Source organism: Manis pentadactyla, chromosome 7 (assembly GCF_030020395.1).
Source record: "Manis pentadactyla isolate mManPen7 chromosome 7, mManPen7.hap1, whole genome shotgun sequence".
NCBI lineage: Eukaryota > Metazoa > Chordata > Mammalia > Pholidota > Manidae > Manis > Manis pentadactyla.
Genome location: NC_080025.1, coordinates 61,834,310 through 61,859,503, shown reverse-complemented (window position 1 = coordinate 61,859,503; position 25,194 = coordinate 61,834,310). Strand labels below are relative to the sequence as shown.

The 25,194-nt window shown below is 39.2% G+C and overlaps 1 protein-coding gene across 5 annotated transcripts in view; it reads left to right on the top strand.

Moving 5' to 3' along the window:
• The window catches only part of MAGI2 (membrane associated guanylate kinase, WW and PDZ domain containing 2), a 1,519,032-nt gene that overhangs the window by 1,213,407 nt on the left and 280,431 nt on the right, over window positions 1-25,194 (top strand). For all 5 annotated transcript variants that reach the window (XM_057504444.1, XM_057504445.1, XM_057504443.1 and 2 more), the window contains 2 exons: window positions 9,310-9,431; window positions 11,346-11,528. In XM_057504444.1, the coding sequence (XP_057360427.1) occupies window positions 9,310-9,431; window positions 11,346-11,528 (305 nt within the window). The remainder of the gene's footprint in view (window positions 1-9,309; window positions 9,432-11,345; window positions 11,529-25,194) is intronic.

Below are 25,194 nucleotides of genomic sequence, written 5' to 3'. Positions count from 1 at the left end.
TCTTTGAGGAGGTAGTTGCTGAAAACCTTGCCAATCTGGGGAAGGACATAGTCTGTCAGGCCATGGAGATCCGCAGATCCCCCAACACAAGGGACCCAAGGAAGACAACACCAAGACACATACTAATTAAAATGGGAAAGATCAAGGATAAGGACAGACTGTTAAAAGCAGCCAGAGGCAGAAATAAGATCACATACAAAGGAAAGCCCATCAGACTAACATCAGACTTCTCAGCAGAAACCTTACAGGCCAGAAGGGAGTGGCATGATGTATTTAATGCCATGAAGCAGAAGGGCCAGGAACCAAGATTACTTTATCCGGCGAGATTATCATTTAAATTTGAAGGAGGGATTAAACAATTTCCAGAAAAGCAAAATCTGAGAGCGTTTACCTCCCACAATCCATCTCTGCAGTCTATTTTGGAGGGACTGCTATAGATGGAAGTGTTCCTAGGGTTGGATAGCTGTCACCAGAGGTAGTAAAATTATGGTAGGGAGGGTGGAGCAACTGATTGCGAGGCAAATGCAAAATTAAATTGACTATACCCAAAGCCAAACAAGGGATAGAGAAAAAGTATAGAATCTGATACCTAATATATAAAGAATGGAGGAGGAAGAAAAAGGAGGTGAAATAGAAAAGAACCTTTAGATTGTGTTAGTAACAGCATATTAAGTGAGTTAAGTTAGACTCTTAGATAGTAAGGAAAGTAACCTGGAACCTTTGGTAACCACGAATCTAAAGCCTGAAATGGCAACAAGTACATACCTATCTATAATCACCCTAAATGTAAATGGACTGAATGCACCAATCAAAAGACACAGAGTAATAGAATGGATAAAAAAGCACGACCCATCTATATGCTGCTTACAAGAGACTCACCTCAAACCCAAAGACATGCACAGACTAAAACTCAAGGGATGGAAAAAGATATTTCATGCAAACAATAGAGAGAAAAAAAGCAGGAGCTGCAGTACTATTATCAGACAAAATATACTTCAAAACAAACAAAGTAACAAGAGATAAAGAAGGACATTACATAACGATAAAGGGCTCAATCCAACAAGAGGATATAACCAATATAAATATATATGCACCAACACAGGAGCACCAGCATATGTGAAACAAATACTAACAGAACTAAAGGAGGAAATAGACTGCAATGCATTCATTTTAGGAGACTTCAACACACCATTCACTCCAGAGGACAGATCCACCAGACAGAAAATAAGTAAGGACACAGAGGCACTGAACAACACACTAGAACAGATGAACCTAATAGACATCTATAGAACTCTACATCCAAAAGCAACAGGATACACATTCTTCTCAAGTGCACATGGAACATTCTCCAGAATAGACCACATACTAGGCCACAAAAAGACCCTCAGTAAATTCCAAAAGATTGAAATCCTACCAACCAACTTTTCAGACCACAAAGGTATAAAGCTAGAAATAAATTTTACCAAGAAAGCAAAAAGGCTCACAAACACATGGAGGCTTAACAACACACTTCTAAATAGTCAATAGATCAATGATCAAATTAAAATAGAGATCCAGCAATATATGGAAATAAATGCTAACAACAACACAAAGCCCCAACTTCTGTGGGATGCAGCTAAAGCAGTCTTTTTTTTTTTTTCTGACACTGCTTATTTATTGAATATACAGTACACTCTGAAGGCATACATTTAGAGTATAACAAGGTAAATTGAACTGTCATAACTTCAATGTCTTTTGTTGAGTGGCAGCTTACAAATACATGAGTAAGTTTTATATTGTCCCTGTTGGTATACTGTATCAGTTATATTATGCAAAATTGGTCATAGCAGGCCCTCAACAGATTCAAAGCAGAAAGTCAGCATTTATTTAATGGTAAAGCATGAAAAAGTAGAAAAGCAATTCAAGTGCTATCATTTGTATGCCTAGGAATATGTTAGCTGGGACAACTATGAAGTCAGTGTTGAGGGTGTACTATATTCTTTTGTTATGTTGTTAGGGTATAAGAAATAGAAGCCAAAGAATTATGGAGTGGACAAATTTGGATGGCCACTTAGTCTTTTTGTTTTTCAGATTTCTACTCTTAAGAGACTTAAAGAACCCCTAATTATAATGATGCTAATTGCCTGAAATGTGGGTTATCTGAGAATGCCTACTTTTATCTCAGTATGAAATCCCTTCTCCTTGTCCCCATACCACAGCTAACCTCTTTTCACAAAGAAAGGTGTGTTCAAAGCTAGTGTCCTTTCTTGGGTTGTATATTCTTTACAAATTATTAATGACCTTATTGTAGCTTCTATCGTAGGGAAGATTCTTACTGACCATATTATTAAACACTTTAAGACTTGGGGACGTTTCTAGAACAATTAGAGAATTTTTCCAAGTTACAGTCTTTTTTTCATACTTATTTAATGGGTCCTGTCATGTTATTATTATTAGATACTCTTACTTAGAGATGATTAATCTGTATTGAAACAGTTAATGTAAAATGTATTTATAGTTTTAAAAAGGCACTTTAAGCAGACCTTAAAAGGGTTGCAACAATGAGTGGAACCCCAATCCCAACTGTGCAGAAGAAAGTACTATGAAGCGCTTTAAAATTATGGACCTTCAGCCCTATCCCAGGCCTACTGATTTTGAATCCCTAGTAGGTGAGATCTGGATGTTTGTATTTAAAGAAGCAAAAACTACAGATGATTCTGATGTAAATCCTGGACTGGGAACTACTATTTATTTGGGACTCTTTTTATTACTGAGTTTATTATTGTTGCTCTTGATTTAGGGGTTGCATTGCCTACCCAAAGCTTTTAACTCTTGGGTTCTTTTCTTTCTGTGAACTCTTATTACCTCAGGTATGTGGGTTTGATATGTTGTAATCCAGGGAGCTTGGAAAACTTTCTTAGCACTAAGATCTGACTTCACATCATAGATCAATTAGGTGTGATAACCTGTTAATCTTGAGATTGTTTTCTTATCTGTCAGAAGTAGACATAAAATAGACATAACAATATTTATGGAAGTGCTTTCTAAACCAAAATGTTTTGATTAATACTAATGATCATCCTAAAATATTGATAGTATTAAACAAGCTTTAATTTCTCATACAGGCAGAGGATTGGAATATTCCTAGACACTGTGCCACTTAAACACTGAGGCAGTGCTCATTGGCATGTTTGTTAATTAAGTTAATTAATCAAGGCCATACTGTGGTCATCAGAAGGCTTCCCCTGTTTCATGGGAATGTAATATTTAAGTATAAAATAAATCTAGAAACATTTTATTTTTGTTATAGAACTTAGTCATTCAGTGTAAGTGAGCTATATTCTGATTATTTAGAACTGTTTTCTAATGCTGGGTTGGCAAACCCTTATTCTACAGTAAGGTAAAAGTGGGCCTACCTTATAGATAAGGAAAGCAGGCACAGTCAAGCCCTCTTGTGGGTATCAAGCCCAAGAAAGGTTTTCCTCCCACTAGTTGTTTATGTATTTAGGAGCCTTTCATTCTTACCATGGAACTTGAATATATGATTTTTGTGTATGTGGACACTTAATATTTTGAAAATTTCTACTTACCTAGCATCCTATAAACTTTAAAAGCATTTGAAGTATATTAATAGTCTTCTTTCTGTATTCCCTTTTCATTTCCCTAACACCTATATGTTAATCTTACTGATAGGATAGGTAGTAAAGAGAATAAAACTGGCTTATAAAATAGATACACATATAAATATAGTTTAAATGTGGGGAATTTGTTACAAAATAGTCTTTTAAAACAAGCTCTTCTCTGCTTCATAGAAATGAACTTTGGCTAAATAGCACTGGTTGAACTTGCAGCAGGGGAATGATCTTAGTATATCCATAGAATATGATATGGCTAGGGTTGTGAAGTTAAAAGTCAGCTCTTATTTTATGAAGCAGTAGGTGGGAATCAATGATTCATAGCATGTGTACATACTTGTCTCATCTGCATATCTACTTTTTAAAAATAAGCTTTTAACATTTGGAAAATCACTGAAGTTGCTTTTTCCCTCTTCAAAATTTTAGGCCCACCCAAAATACTTGAGTTGTATTGCAATCAGCTGTTTTTTCCTAGCTGCCATAAAGCAGTCTTAAGAGGAAAGTATATAGCAATCCAGGCATATTTAAAGAAGGAAGAACAAACCCAAATGAATAGTCTAATGTCACAGTTATCAAAATTGGAAAAAGAAGAACAAATGAGGCCTAAAGTCAGGAGAAGGAGGGACATAGTAAAGATCAGAGAAGAAATAAGTAAAATTGAGAAGAATAAAACAATAGAAAAAAATCAATGAAAGCAAGAGCTGGTTCTTTGAGAAAATAAACAAAATAGATAAGCCTCTAGCCAGACTTATTAAGAGAAAAAGAGAATCAACACACATCAACAGAATCAGAAATGAGAAAGGAAACATCATCACGACGGACCCAACAGAAATACAAAGAATTATTAGAGACTACTATGAAAACCTATATGCTAAGAAGCTGGAAAACCTAGAAGAAATGGACAACTTCCTAGAAAAATACAACCTTCCAAGACTGACCAAGGAAGAAACACAAAACCTAAACAAACCAATTACTAGCAAAGAAATTGAAGTGGTAATCAAAAAACTACCCAAGAAAAAAACCCCTGGGCCAGAAGGATTTACCTCGGAATTTTACCAGACATACAGAGAAGATATAATACCCATTCTCCTTAAAGTTTTCCAAAAAATAGAAGAGGAGAGGATACTCCCAAACTCATTCTATGAAGCCAACATCACCCTAATACCAAAACCAGGCAAAGACACCACCAAAAAAGAAAATTACAGACCAATATCCCTGATGAGCATAGATGCAAAAATACTCAATAAAACATTAGCAAACCGAATTCAAAAATATATCAAAAGGATCATACACCATGAACAAGTGGGATTCATCCCAGGGATGCAAGGATGGTACAACATTTGAAAATCCATCAACATCATCCACCACATCAACAAAAAGAAAGACAAAAACCACATGATCATCTCCATAGATGCTGAGAAAGCATTCGACATAATTCAACATCCATTCATGATAAAAACTCTCAGAAAAAGGGGTATAGAGGGCAAGTACCTCAACATAATAAAGGCCATATACGATAAACCCACAGCCAACATCATACTTAACAGCGAGAAGCTGAAAGCTTTTCCTCTTGAGATCGGGAACAAGACAGGGATGCCCACTCTCCCCACTGTTATTTAACATTGTACTAGAGGTCCTAGCCACGGCAATCAGACAAAACAAAGAAATACAAGGAATCCAGATTGGTAAAGAAGAAGTTAAACTGTCACTATTTGTAGATGACATGATATTGTACATAAAAAACCCTAAAGACTCCACTCCAAAACTGCTAGAACTGATATCGGAATACAGCAAAGTTGCAGGATGCAAAATTAACACACAGAAATCTGTGGCTTTCCCATACACTAACAATGAGAAAATAGAAAGAGAAATCAGGAAAACAATTCCATTCACAATTGCATCAAAAAGAATAAAATACCTAGGAATAAACCTAACCAAAGAAGTGAAAGACCTATACCCTGAAAACTATAAGACACTCTTAAGATAAATTAAAGAGAACACTAACAAATGGAAACTCATCCCATGCTCTTGGCTAGGAAAAATTAATATCGTCAAAGTGGCCATCCTGCCCAAAGCAATATACAGATTTGATGCAATCCCTATCAAATTACCAACAACATTCTTCAACGAACTGGAACAAATAGTTCAAAAATTCATATGGAAACACCAAAGACCCCGAATAGCCAAAGCAATCCTGAGAAAGAACAATAAAGTGGCGGGAATCTCACTCCCCAACTTCAAGCTCTACTACAAAGCCATAGTAATCAAGACAATTTGATACTGGCACAAAAACAGTGCCACAGACCAGTGGAACAGATTAGAGACTCCAGACATTAACCCAAACATATATGGTCAATTAATATTTGATAAAGGAGCCATGGATATACAGTGGGGAAATGACAGTCTCTTCAACAGATGGTGCTGGCAAAACTGGACTGCTACATGTAAGAGAATGAAACTGGATCACTGTCTAACCCCATACACAAAAGTAAATTCAAAATGGATCAAAGACCTGAATGTAAGTCATGAAACCATAAAACTCTTAGAAAAAAACAAAGGCAAAAATCTCTTGGATGTGAACATTAGTGACTTCTTCATGAATATATCTCCCTGGGCAAGGAAAACAAAAGCGAAAATGAACAAGTGGGACTATATCAAACTGAAAAGCTTCTGTACAGCAAAGGACACCATCAATAGAACAAAAAGGTACTCTACAGTATGGTAGAATATTTTCATAAATGACAGATCCGATAAAGGCTTGAAATCCAACATATATAAAGAGCTCACGCTCCTCAAAAAACAAAAAGCAAATAATCCAATTAAAAAATGGGCAGAGGAGCTGAACAGACAGTTTTCCAAAGAAGAAATTCAGATGGCCAACAGACACATGAAAAGATGCTCCACATCGCTAGTTATCAGAGAAATGCAAATTAAAACTACAATGAGATATCACCTCACACCAGTAAGGATGGCCGTCATCCAAAAGACAAACAACAACAAATGTTGGCGAGGTTGCAGAGAAAGGGGAACCCTCCTACACTGCTGGTGGGAATGTAAATTAGTTCAACCATTGTGGAAAGCAATATGGAAGTTCCTCAAAATGCTCAAAATAGACTTTACCATTTGACCCAGCAATTCCACTTCTAGGAATTTACCCTAAGAATGCAGCACTCCAGTTTGAAAAAGACAGATGCACCCCTATGTTTATCGTAGCACTATTTACAATAGCCAAGAAATGGAAGCAACCTAAGTGTCCATCAGTAGATGAATGGATAAAGATGTGGTACATATACACAATGGAATATTATTCAGCCATAAGAAGAAAACAAATCCTACCATTTGCAACAACATGGATGGAGCTAGAGGGTATTATGCTCAGTGAAATAACCCAAGCGGAGAAGAACAAATAGCAAATGATTTCACTCATCTGTGGAGTATAAGAACAAAAGAAAAACTGAAGGAACAAAACAGCAGCAGAATCACAGAAGCCAAGAATGGACTAACAGTTACCAAAGGGAAAGAGACTGGGGAGAATGAGAGGGTAGGGAGGGATAAGGGCAAGGAAGAAGAAAGGGGGTATTATGATTAGCATGTATAATGTGGGGGGTGGGAGAAAGGGGAGGGCTTTGCAACACAGAGAAGACAAGTAGTGATTCTACAACATCTTACTATGCTGATGGACAGTGACTGTAATGGGGTTTGTTGGGGGGACTTGGGGTAGGGGAGAGCCTAGTAAACATAATGTTCTTCAAAAAATTTAAAGAATAATAAAAAATGTGAGGGGAAAAAAAATAGATACTGGAAAGAACTAATTTATAGGCTAACTTTTCCTGGTTTTCCTGTAGTTATTTAATAAATACATAAGGTGTAAAAAAAAAAATGAACAAATGGGACTACATCATGCTAAAAAGCTTCTGTACAGCAAAGACACCATTAGCAGAACAAAAAAGGCATCCTACAGTATGGGAGAATATACTTTTAAATGACATATCTGACAAGGGGTTAACATCCAAAATATATAAAGAACTCACATACCTCAACATCCAAAAAGCAAATAACCCTATTAAAAAATGGGTGGAGGATATGAACAGACAGTTCTCCAAAGAAGAAATTCAGATAGCCAACAGGCACATGAAAAGATGCTCCACATTGCTAATTATCAGGGAAATGCAAATTAAAACCATGATGAGATATCACCTCACACCAGTTAGGATGGCCAACATAGAAAAGACTAGGAATAACAAATGCTGGTGAGGATGCAGAGAAAGCGGAACCCTCCTACACTGCTGGTGGGAATGTAAAGTAGTTCAACCATTGTGGGAAGCAATATGGAGGTTCCTAAAAAAAACTAAAGATAGAAATACCATTTGACCCAGGAACTCCACTCCTAGGAATTTACCCAAAGAAAACAACTTCTCAGGTTCAAAAAGATGTATGCGCCCGTATGTTTATCACAGCAGTATTTACAATAGCCAAGATATGGAAGCAACTTAAGTGTCCATCAGTAGATGAATGGATAAAGAAGATGTAGTACATATACACAATGGGATACTATTCAGCCATAAGAAAGAAACAAATCCTACCATTTGCAACAACATGGGTGGAGCTAGAGGGTATTATGCTCAGTGTAATAAATCAGGTGGAGAAAGACAAATATCAAATGATTTCCCACATTTGTGGAGTATAACAATGAAGCAAAACTGCAAAACAGCAGTGGACTCACAAACTCCATGAAGAGACTAGTGGTTACCAAAGGGGAGGAGTGGGGGAGGGTAGGTGGGGAGGGAGGAAGAAGGGGATTGTGGGGTATCATGACTGGTGCACATGGTGTGTGGGGGGTCATGGGGAAGACAGTGTAGCTCAGAGAAGACAAGTAGGGACTCTGTGGCATCTTACTACACTGATGGACAGTGACTGCAATGGGGTATGGGTGGAGACTTGATATTATGGGTGAATGTAGTGACCACATTGTTTTTCTTGTGAAACCTTCATAAGAGTGTATATCAATGATACCTAAATTTTAAAAAATTGTTTTAAGGTAAAAAAAAGGAATCTTTATAATAAAACCCCTCAGTTGAGCTGATACACAGTTGCTTCAAGCCACTCTGTCTGATACCTTTGGGTTTATCATCTCATCTTATTTTGTGAATTATGAACACTTTTGAGTGCTGTCAGCATCAGCAGTCCTACAGGTATTCTACAGTTTCCATAAACATCCTTGGGAATCCTTACTCCTGTGTCCCAGCCCTTGAGTCCAGATCTGTCTCACTCTAAAAAGTATAGCCTCCCATTCACTGTAAGAGTAAAGTAATCAATGAGTTTAACTTACACTTATCTTGTTGGATATGGGAACTCTGCAAAGCTTAGATGGTATTCTTTTCTTCAACACCATTCAGTATACATTTCATTTGTTGATCATTCATTTTAATGCAGCAAACTCATCTGAAACTAACACAGTGAACCAGAAAGCCAGTGTACATTCTAGTCCTTTTAACTTAAATACAATAACATGTGATAGAGCCATTGAGAACTCTGCCCTGGTCACAGAAATGTGTATTGTGCACAGGCCAGTCCCAGCAGAGACCTGACCTCACACAAGGTGTCTCTCAACCACCTGCTCTCTGTAGAGCTATGCAGATATTCTCTTAAATGGCATTGCCCCATGGTTATCCTAACTTGAAATCTTATTTTTCAGCCACATAAATAGAAGAACACAGTTTGAAAACCCTGTCCTGGAAGCAAAGAGGAAGCTACAACAGCATAACATGCCCCACACAGAACTTGGAACAAAGCCCCTGCAGGCCCCAGGTTTCCGAGGTGAGAACTCTATCGGCATGCGCTTCAAAGGGAAAACCTGTCTATCAAGCTCCCCACCCTTCCAAACATGCTTTACTGTGGACTGTTTCAAATCATTGATTTGCTTTCCCTGAAACCCTCTATTAGCTGTAGCTGTGTGTTTACCCTGTTCCTAAGCAAAGGCATTTAGCAACCATGGATTAAGGTAAAGCCCTGGGGCAATATGGTATAAAAATGTATAGCATGTTGCCAGGTGGAGATGATTGGGTTTTGACAGTGGTACCATAAACTGCAGAGATTTATAGAGATTCATAAGTTTGTCCTTAAAAGACCAAGCACAAGAGTGAGGCTTGTTATCCTTTGTGGCAGTAGACAGCTCGTCATCGACATTACCTAGGCGCAGACCCGCCTGCGCCCCCGCTGTCCCAGGGAGGTCGCACAGCGTGAGTGACTTGTCTTGCTGTCAACGCACCTGCACCCCAAGGCCCTGGCCTTTCGGTATGTCCGGGGCTGCCTACTGCGCCTGACCACACCCTAGAGCCACGTAGGGAGAGAGTTGTTGCACAAACTTTTCCTGTCTTCTTGGTCTCCTACTCATGAATAAAGGCACACATCTTATACCCTGCAGCACAATTACAATGAATGTAAAGGTCTTGCAAAGCACTTTGCTATGATTGTAAATGTTACTATCAGAAAGGAAACGTGGGTGATAAGATCATATGCACTTGTCATTTATATTTTAAAAAGGACAAATGTAAATAAACATGAATGTAAAAGAGAATTTTCACATTTAATTTCTTAATGTAGATATACATGATATACAAAGTAGAACTCCAATATAATGACTCATTTTATAGTTTATGTATCAAACAAAATGTAACAACAGCCAAAGTATCATACTTCATGCTTAACTAAGTTACCGTGCAGTTTGGCTGTTACAAATATCCCATCATATCACCCAAAATATAACAACTGAAAGAAATATATAAAATATTGGACTATGGTAGCATTTAAAGCAGATATTAATTCTGCTTCCTAATGTGGCTATTATTTTCAAAGCATTTAATATGGCTTGGTATTTATTGCCAATCATAACTGGAAAAGCCTATGATATAACAAATTAGTGACCAAACCTATGTGAGTGGGTTCGTCCTGCTCAGATACTTAGGCATTCAATTTGAATATGTCAACATACTGTTGCAAAATGTGTTACCTTTACATTCATAATTATATCTAGAAAGATTTGCTTGCCTTTTGCTCACATTTTAGAGTATACTAAACACTATCTGGTTGGTAGAAATTTATTTACCTGGTTATCTTTAGAGCATCTCACACTCTAAGTAAAAGTTAACTCAGTCCCACATCCAGGTACTCTTTGAAACAATTTTGACATTTCGATAATTGGTAACATTCTGTAGCCCCTATTCTTTTTCAAACAAAAAAGTCAGTTTAGGTTTTCCAGTCCTATGCCTTCAAGGCTTTTGAGCAGAACAAGCCATTCACACCTTTCTCCTGCCTGGACTCTTAGAACAACGAGGAATATAGCCAGATGCACCTGGATAACTTGTGGCGGCGGGCGGCGGGCGGTGGGGGGGGGGGGGGGTTCCTCTTTTCTGAAGGCTCTGATGGCCTATCGGTTCAGCCCTTTTAAGCACAAAATGGGCTACGCTAGTGAATGGAAACAATAACTTGAGAAAAAAAGAAAAAAATCCCTCTGCAAACCAAGCAGCGTGTGGCCTTTCCCTGGATGCGTGGGACTGCGGTGTGTGTAGGAAGAGCTAAGGGCGTTGCTTCCGCATCACCCCCTGCTTGCACTTACTGTAGGAGGCCCCGCACATTTACGCCTGGGATTACTGCTCAGTAGCCGGCTTTCCCCTGTGTGAGAACTTGCCTTAAACATGCTTTTTCTTTTTCAACTTACATTGGCCAATGTAGAAAAGCCGCTCTTCACTCGGGATGCATCCCAGCTGAAGGGAACCTTCCTCAGTACCACCCTGAAAAAGAGCCACATGGGTTTTGGATTTACCATCATTGGAGGCGATGAGCCTGATGAGTTTCTGCAGGTGAAAAGTGTGATCCCGGACGGGCCCGCCGCACAGGACGGGAAAATGGACACAGGTAGGGTCCTCAAGGAGCCAGAAAACGGCTTCGCAACATTTTTCCTTTCCTCTGGCAAATATGAGGGGCTTCTTTATGTGCTTTTTAAATAGCAGGTCAAAGGTCACTTTGCTTAAGGAAAACCACAAATTCTGTTTACCCTAAATTTAAGAGTATCAAGTTGATGTGCTTTGGAGACAGCTTTAAAGACAATTTTTGTCTCATTTTTCAGATTGCCCCTTCTATTTGCCAGATTCAGTGGACTCTTAACATGGATACTTTTCTAATTTATTTCTAGAGTTCATTTTTAGGGATGTGATTAACATTTCATATTTTTTCTAGCTTATATTCAGCCATTGATATTTTAAAATCTGTATTAATCTTGTAATATTCTCAAGCTGAATTGCCCAGGTTAGAAATTTAAATATGCATGCTCATCTCATAGGAAAAAAAAATTTTAATGATATTCATCTTGATGTATCCCATATGATGTTTTAATATACAAAGTTTTTTCTCTAGTCCTTATGAATTAATTTTCATATGCAGTTACTTGAATGTCTGTCAAATTATAATCAAAATTTATTTAACATGGTAATTCAGAGGCAAATTGCTAAGGGCCAGAGAATATTAGTCACGAAAGATGCACAGAAGTGGAGAAAAGAAAATGAGATAAGTCTGATTTTACAGTCTGATTTGAATTTCTCCTACCTGGCCCTTGACCTTGAATTACTTGCATAATTTACAAATACTTGTTTGCTTATCTGAAATCAGATTTGATCTTGTGTACTTAAAATACTGACTCAAAAATTTCGCAGTGCTGTTTTTGAAATGCCTTATAAAGAGTATTATAAAGTACAGTAACTATATCTCCAAAGAACTATGTCACCATTTAACATTTTTCACAACACTGATTTCATTTATCAACCTGCTAAAGTCAATGGGTTCTAGTAGATGCACCCATTAGAAAATTCCTTTTGAGGAAAAGTTATGCCTTTTGTATGGTCTATATATTTATGAATTGTTATTCCATAGATTTTAGAATGGTTTGTGTGTGAAGAAACAATGTATGAGGTCTTCATCTGACATTTTTACTTTTTAACATCACCAATACTATATTATCATTTACTAAATGGTACCTGTAGAAATAATTTCTTTTCAAGGTCACTTAATAAATGTATTTGTCACTGCCACCAACTAGTGAGTAATAATACATTTAATAGATGTTACATTTTAAAAGCTGGGTTAACTCCCCACATTTTTCAAACACTGCTGTTGTAAAAAGTATGTGTACATAACATTCTGCCAGAATAGAGTGTCCAACTCTACTATTGATGTGGTGATATTTTACTAAGCATCACACCTTTGTGTTGCCAAAAAATAACCAAGAAACTTCAAACGACTCAACCAAAAATTGCCCTATTGCCTACACCTGGAATTAGGGTAAATTATGGAATTAATACCATTTTAGCAGAGGGAAAAGGACCCCCAAAGCTTGTGAATTTTAGTGAAATACTTCACAAGCCCATTTCTTTTTCGAATAAAGAACCCAATTATTTTTTTCTCTGATCCAACCCCCTATTCCATGTTTCAAAACTAGGAAAGACTTCTTTCAGCATGAACTTAAAAGACGAAAGAAAAATATTTGCACAGCAAAGCCTTTACTCTCCTTATTTTCCTCGTTTGCCACTCCCCCACAATCCAGCCTTATTCAACAACAAAGTCAAAGTTTTTGCATAGAATGTAGCAGATTTTCTTCAATTAAGGTACTCACTAAACAAGTCCTAATAGAGACAGGACCTAGAATTCTTTTCACTGTCCGCTATTTACTCCTCTATTTACTGACTCAACGAACACTGCAAAGCTCCTCCTGCGGTACACCAGCACTGCAAAGATGGGCGAGACATCGGCCGGCTCTTGAGGAGTTTACATCTAGGAGGGCCTCAGAGACATAAACAAATAATTGTAATACAGTATGAATAGAATGAGTCTGTGATAACCGTGGTGTTGGCACAAAGTCAAGAGACTGGGGGAAACGAACAACAGAAATATTTGAAAAGAAAAGCATGTTCCTAATTATGTAATTTTATTAGGCTTTTACAGGGATGATAATTTCTCTCATTGGAAAAGAATTTAATAAAGGGTTGAAATCTATGGCTTATAAAATATTCAAAAATATTTGTTTTTTTTAACTGTGAGATAATTTACAATAAAATGGAAACACACTTGTGTAGCATTCCACAAGTTATAATGGAGGGAGGGCTCCTTAGTTCAGTTCAACTAATACTGGTGAATATCCTTATGTGCCACGTGGCCTGCTAATTATTAGGGATGCAGAGATGAAGAGACAAATGTTTCTGTCCTCCAGAGGCTTATAGTATAGAAATAACAAATGACATGTTAATGAATATTTATATCAATGCAACAATTTTAAAAATGTACAAAGTCCAAAAATAATACAGAGAAAAGGGGGACCAGTTGTGTTGGGAAGTGCTTAGAGATGGCCAGCCACATAGAGAATATGAGGCCTGATGGAAGTTGAGATGATGAATAGGCATTTGCTCAATGGACAAATAAGGAAAGCTGTAGGAAGAGAAAACAGCATATATGAAGGCACAGCAGTGAGGGAATACCTAGAGAAAGATGTACGTGTCATCACAGTGTATGTTAGTATTCTACCTTCTGAGGGTGTTCATGGGAAGTATCAAATAAAACAATAATCATAACTGGTAAAGATTAACTATTTGGACTTGCAGCAAACATCAAGGAATAGTATATAGTCATATATCCTCAAATAAAAAGCATAGATATCATAAGTGAACAAATATCTATATATAAAACCTTTCTCATGTGAATTTTCAATCAGTTAGGCATGGAGGTTTACTCTATGACTAATGGTTTGTTTTTTTTTTTACTCGTGTACCCCTAGAGCCTAAAACAATGCCAGGCAGATAGCAGGTGCTCAATAAGTAGTTGTTGGGTGGATGGGTGGATGGCTGAATGGCTGGATAGCTGGGTGGTTGGGTAGATAGACGGATGGGTGGGTGGATGGATGGATGGGTGGGTGGATGGGTGGGTGGATGGATGGGTGGGTGGATGGATGGATGGGTATATGGGCAGGTGGATGGGTGGGTGGATGGGTGGATGGATGGATGGGTGGGTGGATGAATGGATGGGTGGGTGGATGGAGGGATGGATGGATGGATGAATATGTTTACTCACCACCAAGGCAAAAACAAACCAGCTTTCCAGCTTCTGAATGACATCAGAAAGACAAATACTTGTCTAGGACAAAATTAATTTCCTTTTTTGTAATTATTTCATTTATAAATGAACCTCAAAAATTCACAGAGGTCATAGACACTACAGATATAAACAATGAATCATCAGTATTTAAAAGGTGAGCAGTCTCATTTGACACTGAAACAAGAACAAAAATATTTTAATCACTTCTCTAGTGCTAAGTTATCTCTAATGTAAGCAAAGTGGTATCAATAGTTTGTGTGGACCCAAAGAAAAGTCACTCCACTAAGAAGTTGACTTAGGGTCCAGTACAACAGGAACAAGGGTAGGGTGTGAATTTTCTTTCTCAGTCAGCACTGACTCCTGGGAGTGGGTAGAGAACAGGAGAAAATAAGAATCCTATGCCCCTGGCTGCTTTTTTACCACTTGCTAAAGCCAGTCCCCCATGATTCTATAATGTGCCAGGAGAAATTTCCTTAGAAGAAATTACCATGCCCAGAAACCATGTACTTCTGATTATTAACTATCATACACATCCCAGCAATCATTATGTAGGCACCAGAGATACTGATAACACTCTTTAAATGATTTTAAAAATACAGATAGTTGTAATAAGCCTTACATAAAATCTGCAGAAGCTGAAAGATATTTATCTAACATCTTTCAGTTAAAAGCTTCCCTCATTACATGATTTTTCATGTTTTCCCCAGGCTAATTTTTGAAGCAAGCTTGTGTTTTTCTACAGATATAAGGGGTAGGAAAGCTGACCTATCCATGAAGTTTTCTTACAGACAGGGGTGGAGTTAATTGAGATCACTCACACCCTATTAGTTTTATTTGTCCTTCTCTAATATTTATCCATTTTATTAGTAAAATGACAAGAAACATGTCTGGGAGACTAACATCCTAACATTCTCTAGCTCCTGGCATTTCTCCATTTGAGCAGATTGATGTTACTCTCTTTAGTGGTTGCTATCTCTTGATTTGTGTTTCTAAAAGTAGAGGCACAAGATTAACTTTGCCAGAATCGCTTGGGAAGCTTTTTAAAGATGCAGAGTCCTATGCCCCTAGACCTACCGGTTTCCAAACTTATGAAAGTGGTTTTCAGAAATAAGCACTTATATACTTCTTAAAAAATTGTCAAAATGATGCATGCACATAGCAAAAAAAAAAATAGCATCAAAATATTATAATGCATAAAATATCTCCTGCCCTGCCCCTTCCACCCTCCAGGCCCAATTTCTCAGAGGTACTCAGTCAGTTTGTATACTTTTAGATGTTCCTTCTGGTAACTTCCTCCACACCTCTAATTAATGTGTTTATGCTGTTGACTTGATTTAACAAGACATGGCCTATATGTACTTACATTTAGAAGGAATTGAAAGGTTAGATCTCTTACCTCCCATCTGATTCTCCCATCTTCTCCCAGAAGAGTTTTGCAACTAATTTAGTAATATGTGTACTGTTTCTGCATTATTGTGACTTTGCAGATTGATGCACTGACCCTGGTGGTGTACCATTAATACATGGTTCCCTTAAGTTACTTTGTGGAGTTTCACTTTGTCTTTCTCTCATTCCTGCAGTATCTTTCTTAAAATAATACTTTTTTTCTCCAAAAGAACTATCATAAAAGGTCCTCTAGAGGGTCTCCTTTTTTCTGGGCTTCTTCTGCCCCCTGCTCCTGTCTGGGCTGGCTGGACTCCTGGGGACTTTTCTTCATGTTTCTCCCAGACAGAATCCACTGTTATCTGTGTTCACATCCTGTTTCTTCATGGATGCTCCCTTCACTAGAGCACAATCCTTATAGGTCTTGTGATCTTGGATTGTCCATATTTTAGAATGAAACACTGAAAAGTTACTTGGGAGTTCTGTATTTGTGGCAGAGTTTAAAGACTAGCCAGCTTTTATCTGGAATCCTTAGGCAGGGACAGAACATGAAAGTCTGTTAAATCATCTCAGATTGGGGTAAGTGGTGGGAGTTCTGCATGCGGGTGGACAGAGCAGATCTCTGTATTCTTATATCAGATTTTTCTCAATCCCACACCTTTCTGGTATTTGGCAGAGCAACTGAAAGTCGTTCGAGTCCATGTTTCCTACCACCCCAAGAACACGACTAGAACAAGAATAAGGAAACACTTTCTGTAAAGGGTCAAGTAGCATTTTAGGCTCTGTGGGCCAGGTGGTCTCTGTCACAACTGTTTAACTCTGTTATTATGAAAGCAGCAGTAGACAGCACATGAACACATGGATCTGGCCGTGCTCCAATGAAGCTGTATTCACAAGTACAAGCTGTAGCAAGTTTTGCCCCATGAGCCACTGTTTACCAACCCCCGCTCTAGTATAGACCTTCCAAAGCCAGGATATATCAGTTAACATGCCTAAATTCATATTCCATATTCTAAGATTCTCTTGAGCTGTCCCATTTTATAAAACAGCCCTTTTCTGTCAGATAAGAGCTTTAATCAAGTTCTCTTCATTGCTGTGCGTTCATTCATTTCAAAGTCTTTGTTAAAGGGGATAGCCATGTGTGTTCAGATTGTCATGTTGAACTAGAAGTCTTAAAACCACTGCATTATTATGTGTACCGAAGTTTGAGAACCACTGTATGTAGTGGTAGCAAGAAGACTCCTTTACCACCTACCACACAGCTCAGCAGATATTCTGCAGCCTTATTCTGACCTTCTCTCAACCAAGCCTATACTCAGAATTGCTTTGATGGAGTATTTGTGAATTTTCCTGGGGACTAACTTTTGGGGTAGAGTCCTTGGCCATCTACCCAATAAAACAAAGCTAATTTAATCCTTAAGTTTATCTATGTCAGTCTAGGACATTAAACTCGGAGCAATTTCTCATTCTTTGGGGATTTTAGCATTGTTTGGATGTATTGCAATCCCTTGATTGCATTATGTGAAATCTTTTACCCTTCTTGCTTTCTAGGGAATGGCAAAGATTAACCTGAAGTCATGAGTGTTGTGTGGGCTGATAACCACTCTACTCTCAATGTGACAGTCATTGCCTCTCTTAGGGGGCCCTCAGTACTGATTCTCCAATTAATGTCTACCCAATGCTTTCCCACGCCACCAACCCCAATGTTCTTTAGTCTGCTTTAATCATTATTAGCTACTTAGCTGTTTAATAAAACTCCATGGTTGTTAAACATCTCCTCAGAAAGAGCAATATGCACAAGAAAGTCTAAGAAACAAGTCACTAATGTTTTCCGTGTCTTCTTTTCCCACCACCTGGTAATTAACATACATCCAGAGGTGGCTTTTGCATTTTGAGCACACACAGCTTTGGTCTCTCCCTACCACTGCTCTCTTACTGATTGGCTACCTCATAAAAACATCTTAGTGCATCAGCCAGTTCTTCATCACAACGGACCTTCACAGCCAAGCGTTCACATTCAGAAGGTGGTGCAAACCATTTAGATGTTCCTGTCAATTGCCAGAAGCAAATGAACTAATTGGCGAAATGTCATTTTTCTATGGTTTGTAGTATCTGTTTAGTTTTCCACTGCTACATCGCAAACCACTCTCATGGTCCCACACTCTTCCCTACGGTCAGCTGAGTGGTTCTCATCTGTGAGGCTCCCTTTGGGACTCCCACCCAGCTGCAGGCATCCAGGAGCTCTCCTGGGGCTGGGGTATGCAAGGTGGCTGTACTCACAGTTGACTCCTCAGCTGGGAGGCACAGGGCTCCTGAAGACTAGCAAGGCATCTTTCTCTGCACATGGTCTTACCAATAAAGGGGCTTGACTGATTGACTTGATGGCTTAGGGCTCCAACAGAACAAGAGGGAACGCTGGTAGGCCTCGTCTGATACTGGCTCTGTACCATTTCCACCACCTTCTGTTAATCAGGGCAAGTCACAGGTCAGCCCAGACTCCAGGCAAGGCAAACTAGGCCCCACATTTTGATGAGAGAAGCGGCAAATAATGTCTAGGACTCTCTTGTCTACTTCAGTCACCCTCCTGTGGCCTCTTTGTTTCTGAATTCCTTACGTTTATTCAAAATTCCCTGAGAAAATTATCTTTTACTTTCATAGGCACTCTACTTTCCCACCATCTTCTGGCACAGAAGTGTTGGTGATGTTTTGCATTCCAGTTCTCTGTCGTGCTATGAGTAAATAATCTTGAGTCATAATACCACATTTTGAGAGTACGAGGACTAAAATCACCAGGTCTCTAGCTCTTTCTCATAAAATAGGGGAAGTGGTGGCACCAATTCAGTTTGTAAGATCCAGCAAAATATTCAGGCTCAGATCCATGTTTGGATAATTTTCTAAATAATCCCTTGATACTCACATCGATTGTTCCTTTTTAGCTATTTATGAACTTCAGATGCTACCCAAAAAATCATGTACTCAATACAAGCCAGAAAGTGGAATTGAATTTTTAGTTAACTCACCAGCAGAGAAGAAATAAGCTGTGCTTGTTTAGTGTGTCAATATATTTATTCTTGATTCTTTCCAAACACATACAACTTTCAAAATCTCACTTCAGTCTGTTCAAGTACCTGTCTCCACTGCCAGTATCCGTCCTCCAGATCAATTACAGGAAATCTTACAGTAAGGGCGAGAGCCATCCTAGATATTTGCTATCCTCTGTCCTCTTTTTATGATGATATGTAGTTGACACGGATGTCAGAGTTGACAAAATATTTGATTTTGTCTTACAAAACCAAGCCTGTTGAAAAGATTTTTTAAAAATTGTTGCACTAATCCTTAAAATCATGCCATGCTTAACCAATAATTCACTTAGTTTTAGGAAGGAAGTAACCCACGTCAGTGCCGTTGCAGTACCACTTTTTTGCACATTTCTTTTCTTTCTGTGTGCATGTCCTATACGGTGCTCTTATGCCCTCTTCATTTAAAATCAGTCTAGATAAAAGCTCATGTGAGAAGGAATAACTACTGTACAAGTCCTATCCTATGTCATTGCTGCCCAGGATCAAGAACTTTATTCCCATTTTTAGTACAGATGTAGCAAAGTTTGTGACTTTTTTTTTCTAGTTTTTAGTACCAGTATCCATTTGGATAAGTCACCGAGTAATTGAGTTACAATATTGGTGACTATTGTACCTATTAACTCTGTGGAAGTCCATGCACCTAAATATGCTTTTATTACTATTATTTTTAAGTTATTCTGCACAAAGGCTTTATATTAATGGGTAGTGCAGGTTCAGTGGCCCTCCTAGAAGCTAAAGGAGAAAGCAGATGGGGTTTCCACTCAGTCTGAGAGCAGAGCTCAGAACAGTGCCAGACATTATAACACCAGGAATGTTACATTACAGTACTATTACAGGGGACAAAGTTGGCATTTTAAAAATGTGAAAGCTTACTATTTAAAGTTAATGGAAGTGGACTGGAGATTACAGGGTCACCATTACCTTTTGATGCTTACTCTGTGGTCAGAGGAGGTGGGTGGTTGTCAGCACATTGTGAAACATTTGAAATAAAGGAATTCTTTAAACTTGTTTAAGAAGTTTTTATCATTTTGGCTTTTTAGGTCTAGGGCCAGGAACACCAATTTTCTTGCTTATAAATGCCAAAAGTATCTGAATAGATACAAAGATTTATCAGATTCTGGTGTCTGGATTGGCATATATGATTTTGTAGACGTCAAATTCATTAATTCCTACTACTCTCTCTCCCTTAATTAGTGGAACTGAGTGTTTGGTTCATCAGGAAACAATCTACTTTTTATAAAAGGTGATTTTTTTTTAATCTGCCCCCTACCCCATCTAAATTGTGAACTCTTATCATTTGCTGTCCTCCCTCCCCTACACCTGATTATAAGCTGTCTGAGGTCAGGGCCTGCATCTGACTTGGTCATTAATAAATCCCCCCAAGCTTAGTTCACTACCAGGTATATGGCAAATATTCAACTTACTGACCCAACAGTTGAATGACGCTTTCTGCGCAGCACTGATTTGCTTACATGATTCCTATGGAGTTATAAGATTTGTTATAATATAGATTCTCCTATGATTATTTATGTTCCCTTTAGAGAATTATTTAAGGCTTTTGTCTGCTTTAACTAAACATTTGATCAGATGAGTTATTATTCCATCTAAAGTACTTAGAATAGGACATGACACATGGAATTACTCAAAATTGGTAGCCACTATTCATATTTATAAGACCATCTTCCAGTAAATTGAAGAATGCTTTAGTATTCTGGGAGTGATAAACACATAAAAAGAGCTACGAACCCCTTAGGATGTTCTCCTTTCAGACCCCAGAAATGAAGTGATTCTGTGTTGAACACTTAACGACAAAACCACTCTTGCTCCTTTTTGTAGTATTCAACTTAAAGGAGATAAACCAGAGAATTTTCAGAATTGTGGTGTCATGTTGACAAACCTTATTCCGTTGGTAGACTGGCAGCAAAAATAGGACATTTGGGCTCTTTCATGTGCACATACCACTGAAAATTGGGCGAGGTGCCATTTAAATATGTCATGGGATTCTTACACCTGCTTGCTGGACACATTTTAGAGAAGTCTATAATTGAATCCTCATTTGTTCTATGAAAGACTCATTTTTTTATATTAAAACCCACTCCAAAAATAAAAGCAAGTCAATCCTGAATCATCACAAACAAAAAGGAAAGTCTAAAGAAGATAAGATAGTGGGAAAATGTATGAGGCAAGGTAAATGTTTCCATTAAGAGAAATAATACTCTCTGAATTAAATACCTATATAGGGTGTTGGTACACATCCCTGCAGGTTATCCTGTGGGCTTATAAGTGCTCAATGAAGAGTTTAACTGCACAGACACACATACACCATCACCTATAGACATGTGCAATGTGAGAAAAGAGGCAAGAAATATGTCTTTCATTGTTTCATCTGCTGAGTCTTAGATCTGAGTTCATAATTATGAATCTCTTAGCATTCCAAATAAGAAGACTTCACTGAAGTCAATAGGAGATAAATTACCATGTATACCTTTGTTTATAAGCATAATTCTGCTGGTTTTTGCAAGCCGCCAGTGAAATTAGAGATGGAGTGCTCTGGAGTCTGCAAATATCAAAACTACTGCAGCTGCAGAAACATTATTCCTCCATCCAGTGTGATGACTGTGCCTTTCACATGCTCCAGCTGAGGATTGGCATGAACTGACAAGAGCACACGTGGTAAATCTTGTGTCATCATCTAATTTATCATTTTGTTCAAAAATCCAATTCTGTAAGGTGAATTTTGCATTTCTTAATGGCAAGAACTATCGTCAGAAAGGAAAGCATCTCACCACACACAGGAGATATTGACAAAGGAGGTGGGAGGTTTGTTTTGTGAAACCAAGCTTAGCAACCTGAAATCGCCTTTCTGCGTTTCAGCACCTTTATGTTCCTTCCCTCTTGGTTTTAAAGTGTGGAGTCCTGAAATTTTCACCCCTTTTACTTCTTTACTGTTTTTCCTATTTTCTCACCTACCTAGAAAAAAAAAGAATACAGATATATTTCTCCCACTTTCTCATGAGAGAATGAAAATGTTTGTCATCAGAAAATGGACTTAGATTGCAACTTCTAAATTTAATGTGAAGCACTTAACCATACTTTTAAGCGTGGTGACAGACAAATTATGTAGCAACATTGGCATTTTTTCCAGAACGGCTTCTCTTGGACTTATATATAAGATTGTGACCCTCGACAGGGACATAAAAGCTTTGATGTGCTAGAGTAATAAGATTTAAAGTGGGTGTGTGCACACGCACATGTATGGGGGCCAGATACAGCAAGAGCTGGAGTGACAATCGGTCCTGCATGCGAACATTCCTGGGAAAACACGGTGCCAGGATTTTCCAGCCATTGACATCCGCCTGCAGGCTACATCGGTGGTGACAGTTGTAATCTCAGAATTTACAAAGTAGAACCTCAAGTACAAGCTAAAAGATATGGAATTGTTTTCAGTATTTTCCATCAACGCTGAGTCCCTGAGAATGTTTCTTTTCACAAAACACTAAGGTCATTTCTCCTTTGGAAAATAAAAAATAATTACCTGCCATTTCCTAGAGAAAAGGTGACATTTTTCTATGAAAAGGAGACATTTTGCCCAGAGGCAAGTGAGGCAGTTTCTGGGATTGCCTGACAGTGAGTTTACATAAGAACAGAACAAGATGCTGTGCCTCTGGCAGAAATGACATTTTCCTCCCTATTCAGAGTTGCAAATTCTAAAAAATACAAAACTGATTTTTTGGTGATATTTCTCCCAGTCTGTTATTGATGTGTGCAGTGACATTACTAATTAGTGTTATGAACACATGCCGTGCTGAACAAGAAGAGGTTAGACAAAGATGGCAGGAGAAGAACTGAGCCTGAGACAGAGTCCAGGGCTCTCCACTGGATTTCTGTTGCCCACCAATTTTGTTCTGTTTCACAGTCCACCTAGCATCTCACAGCACTGGTATTCCCATCTATTAATAAGTACTCAAAATAAATAGAGCTGTCTTCTCATTCATTTGTCTAACCCACCTTACCGTGGGATGCTGAGGGGCAGTTTTCATAGGGTTGGCTCTAGGGCCCATGAACCTCCCCCAGAGCCACTGTGGACCTGCCCCACCGCAGGGAACTCCCCCACTCTCACCTTAGTCTATATAAACAGGCTGAAGAGGAGAGAAGATGATTCAGAGTGGCCCTCCTCCTGTGGGTGCAGCGTCGGTGTTCAGGCATGATCCAGTCATCCCCACGAGCGGTGTTTCCATCCCCATCGCTATCCAAGGGGGTCAAGGGGAGAGGCTGTAAGGGAGTCACTCACTGAGGTTAAGATTGGCAAAAAGATGGAGATGGTGGTCTGGTTTCCAAAACCATGGGTAAATAATCAAGCATTGGACTTGTTTCCTTTCCCCATCGAAGTAGAAAAGAAATGAATTGGAGCGAGATGGTAGGACAGACTGAAGACATGGCATTGAAGCCACTGCAACACTGTATTTGGCATAGCAAGTGCTCTGTGGTTGAAGTGACCACAGGGAAGTGAGTTCAGTTTGAGCCGGCTCTCTCCCATGTACCACTCAGAAGAGCTGCCTGCTGGGCAGGGAAAAGCCAGCGTCCAGAGGCTGGACAGTGCTCCAGCATGGCAGCAGCTGGTGGAGATGAACCAGGCCAGGCTTGTACCAACCTCTGCACTGGCCCTGGGATGAGTGCACAGAGCCAGCCCAGGGGAGAGCAGCCACTGGATGGGCACCTGCCACTTCAGTGGCCGGTTACCATTCGCTAGACCACAGCCACAGCCAACACAGAAAAGAAGACTGTTGCAGCAGCTACATAAAACCCTTCCTCTCTGCACAGAACACAGTGGAAGGACTAGACCTGAATAGTAGAGGAGGGAGGAGGCAGTGACTCAGAGGCGGACCATGCCCCCCACCCCACCCCCAGTCTCAAAGCTGTCCAGATCCCAGTAGAAGCCCATGCAGAGCATAGGAGGAAAAGATATTTCAACCAAGTTTGAAATTGAGGCTTGAACAGGGCTGGACATATTATATCCCAAAGTGACTTAAAAGTTAAATTTTTTCCCAAGCTGTCACTAAGGAATAGGAAGGAGGGATGAAATAGTAACTGTAGAAGAGAACTACTTCATGTTTTTACCCCCTCCACCTCCCCGAAATGAGACTGCTCCATGAACAGGCTGCGTGTACACTGAGTACCCACCATGTATCAGTCATCCTTTTAGGTCCTGGGAACCCGTGGATTAATAAGGCAGTCTCTGCCATAAGGGAATGAGGTGCACAAACAACTTCAAATGGCACCTGGAGATAAATACTACAAGGCATGCATACAGACTGCTGAGGGAGGGCTCTGGAATGAGTCTCTCCTGAGGAAGGGCTGTGGGGAGAGGCTATTTCACAGAGGAGGTGTGATTCAGAGACCCAAAGGGAAGTTATGAATTTATGAAGTGTTCCAAGTAAGGGGAATATTGTGTGCAGAAGTGCAGCCATCCATTCCTTCAGCAGGCACATATGTGAGCTTTTACTAGGAGCCAGGAGCTGCACCAGGTAGGATCTCCTTATCAGATGAAAACAATGTGTTGTTTGCAAGGATCCAAATCTAGGGGACATGGAAAACCATGGACTGTTTGTTATGCCTGAAACCTAAGAAGCGGTAGAGAAGGAAGACAGAAATAGAAGTTGAGGTGAAAGGCTGCTAGGAGCTTAATATGGATGAGAATTATAAAATGTGCTCAGGAGACATGGAGGGGTTGTTTGGCAGGGGAGCAACCTGACTGAGTGTGCATCTGAGGAAGGTAGCGTGGGTCCATATGAAATGTGCCTTGTAGAGAAGTAGGCAGGGGTCAGAAGAGAAGCAGAAATGTGCAGGGTCTCTTGCATTTTCCTCTCCAAACTCACCTGCTCTGGCTCCATTTATGGACTCCACAAACGGGCTCGTGTGCCCTAGAGCTTCCAGCTGGGCTCCGTGAGTGGGAAGGAGCCACAGGAAACAGAGGCAGAAGA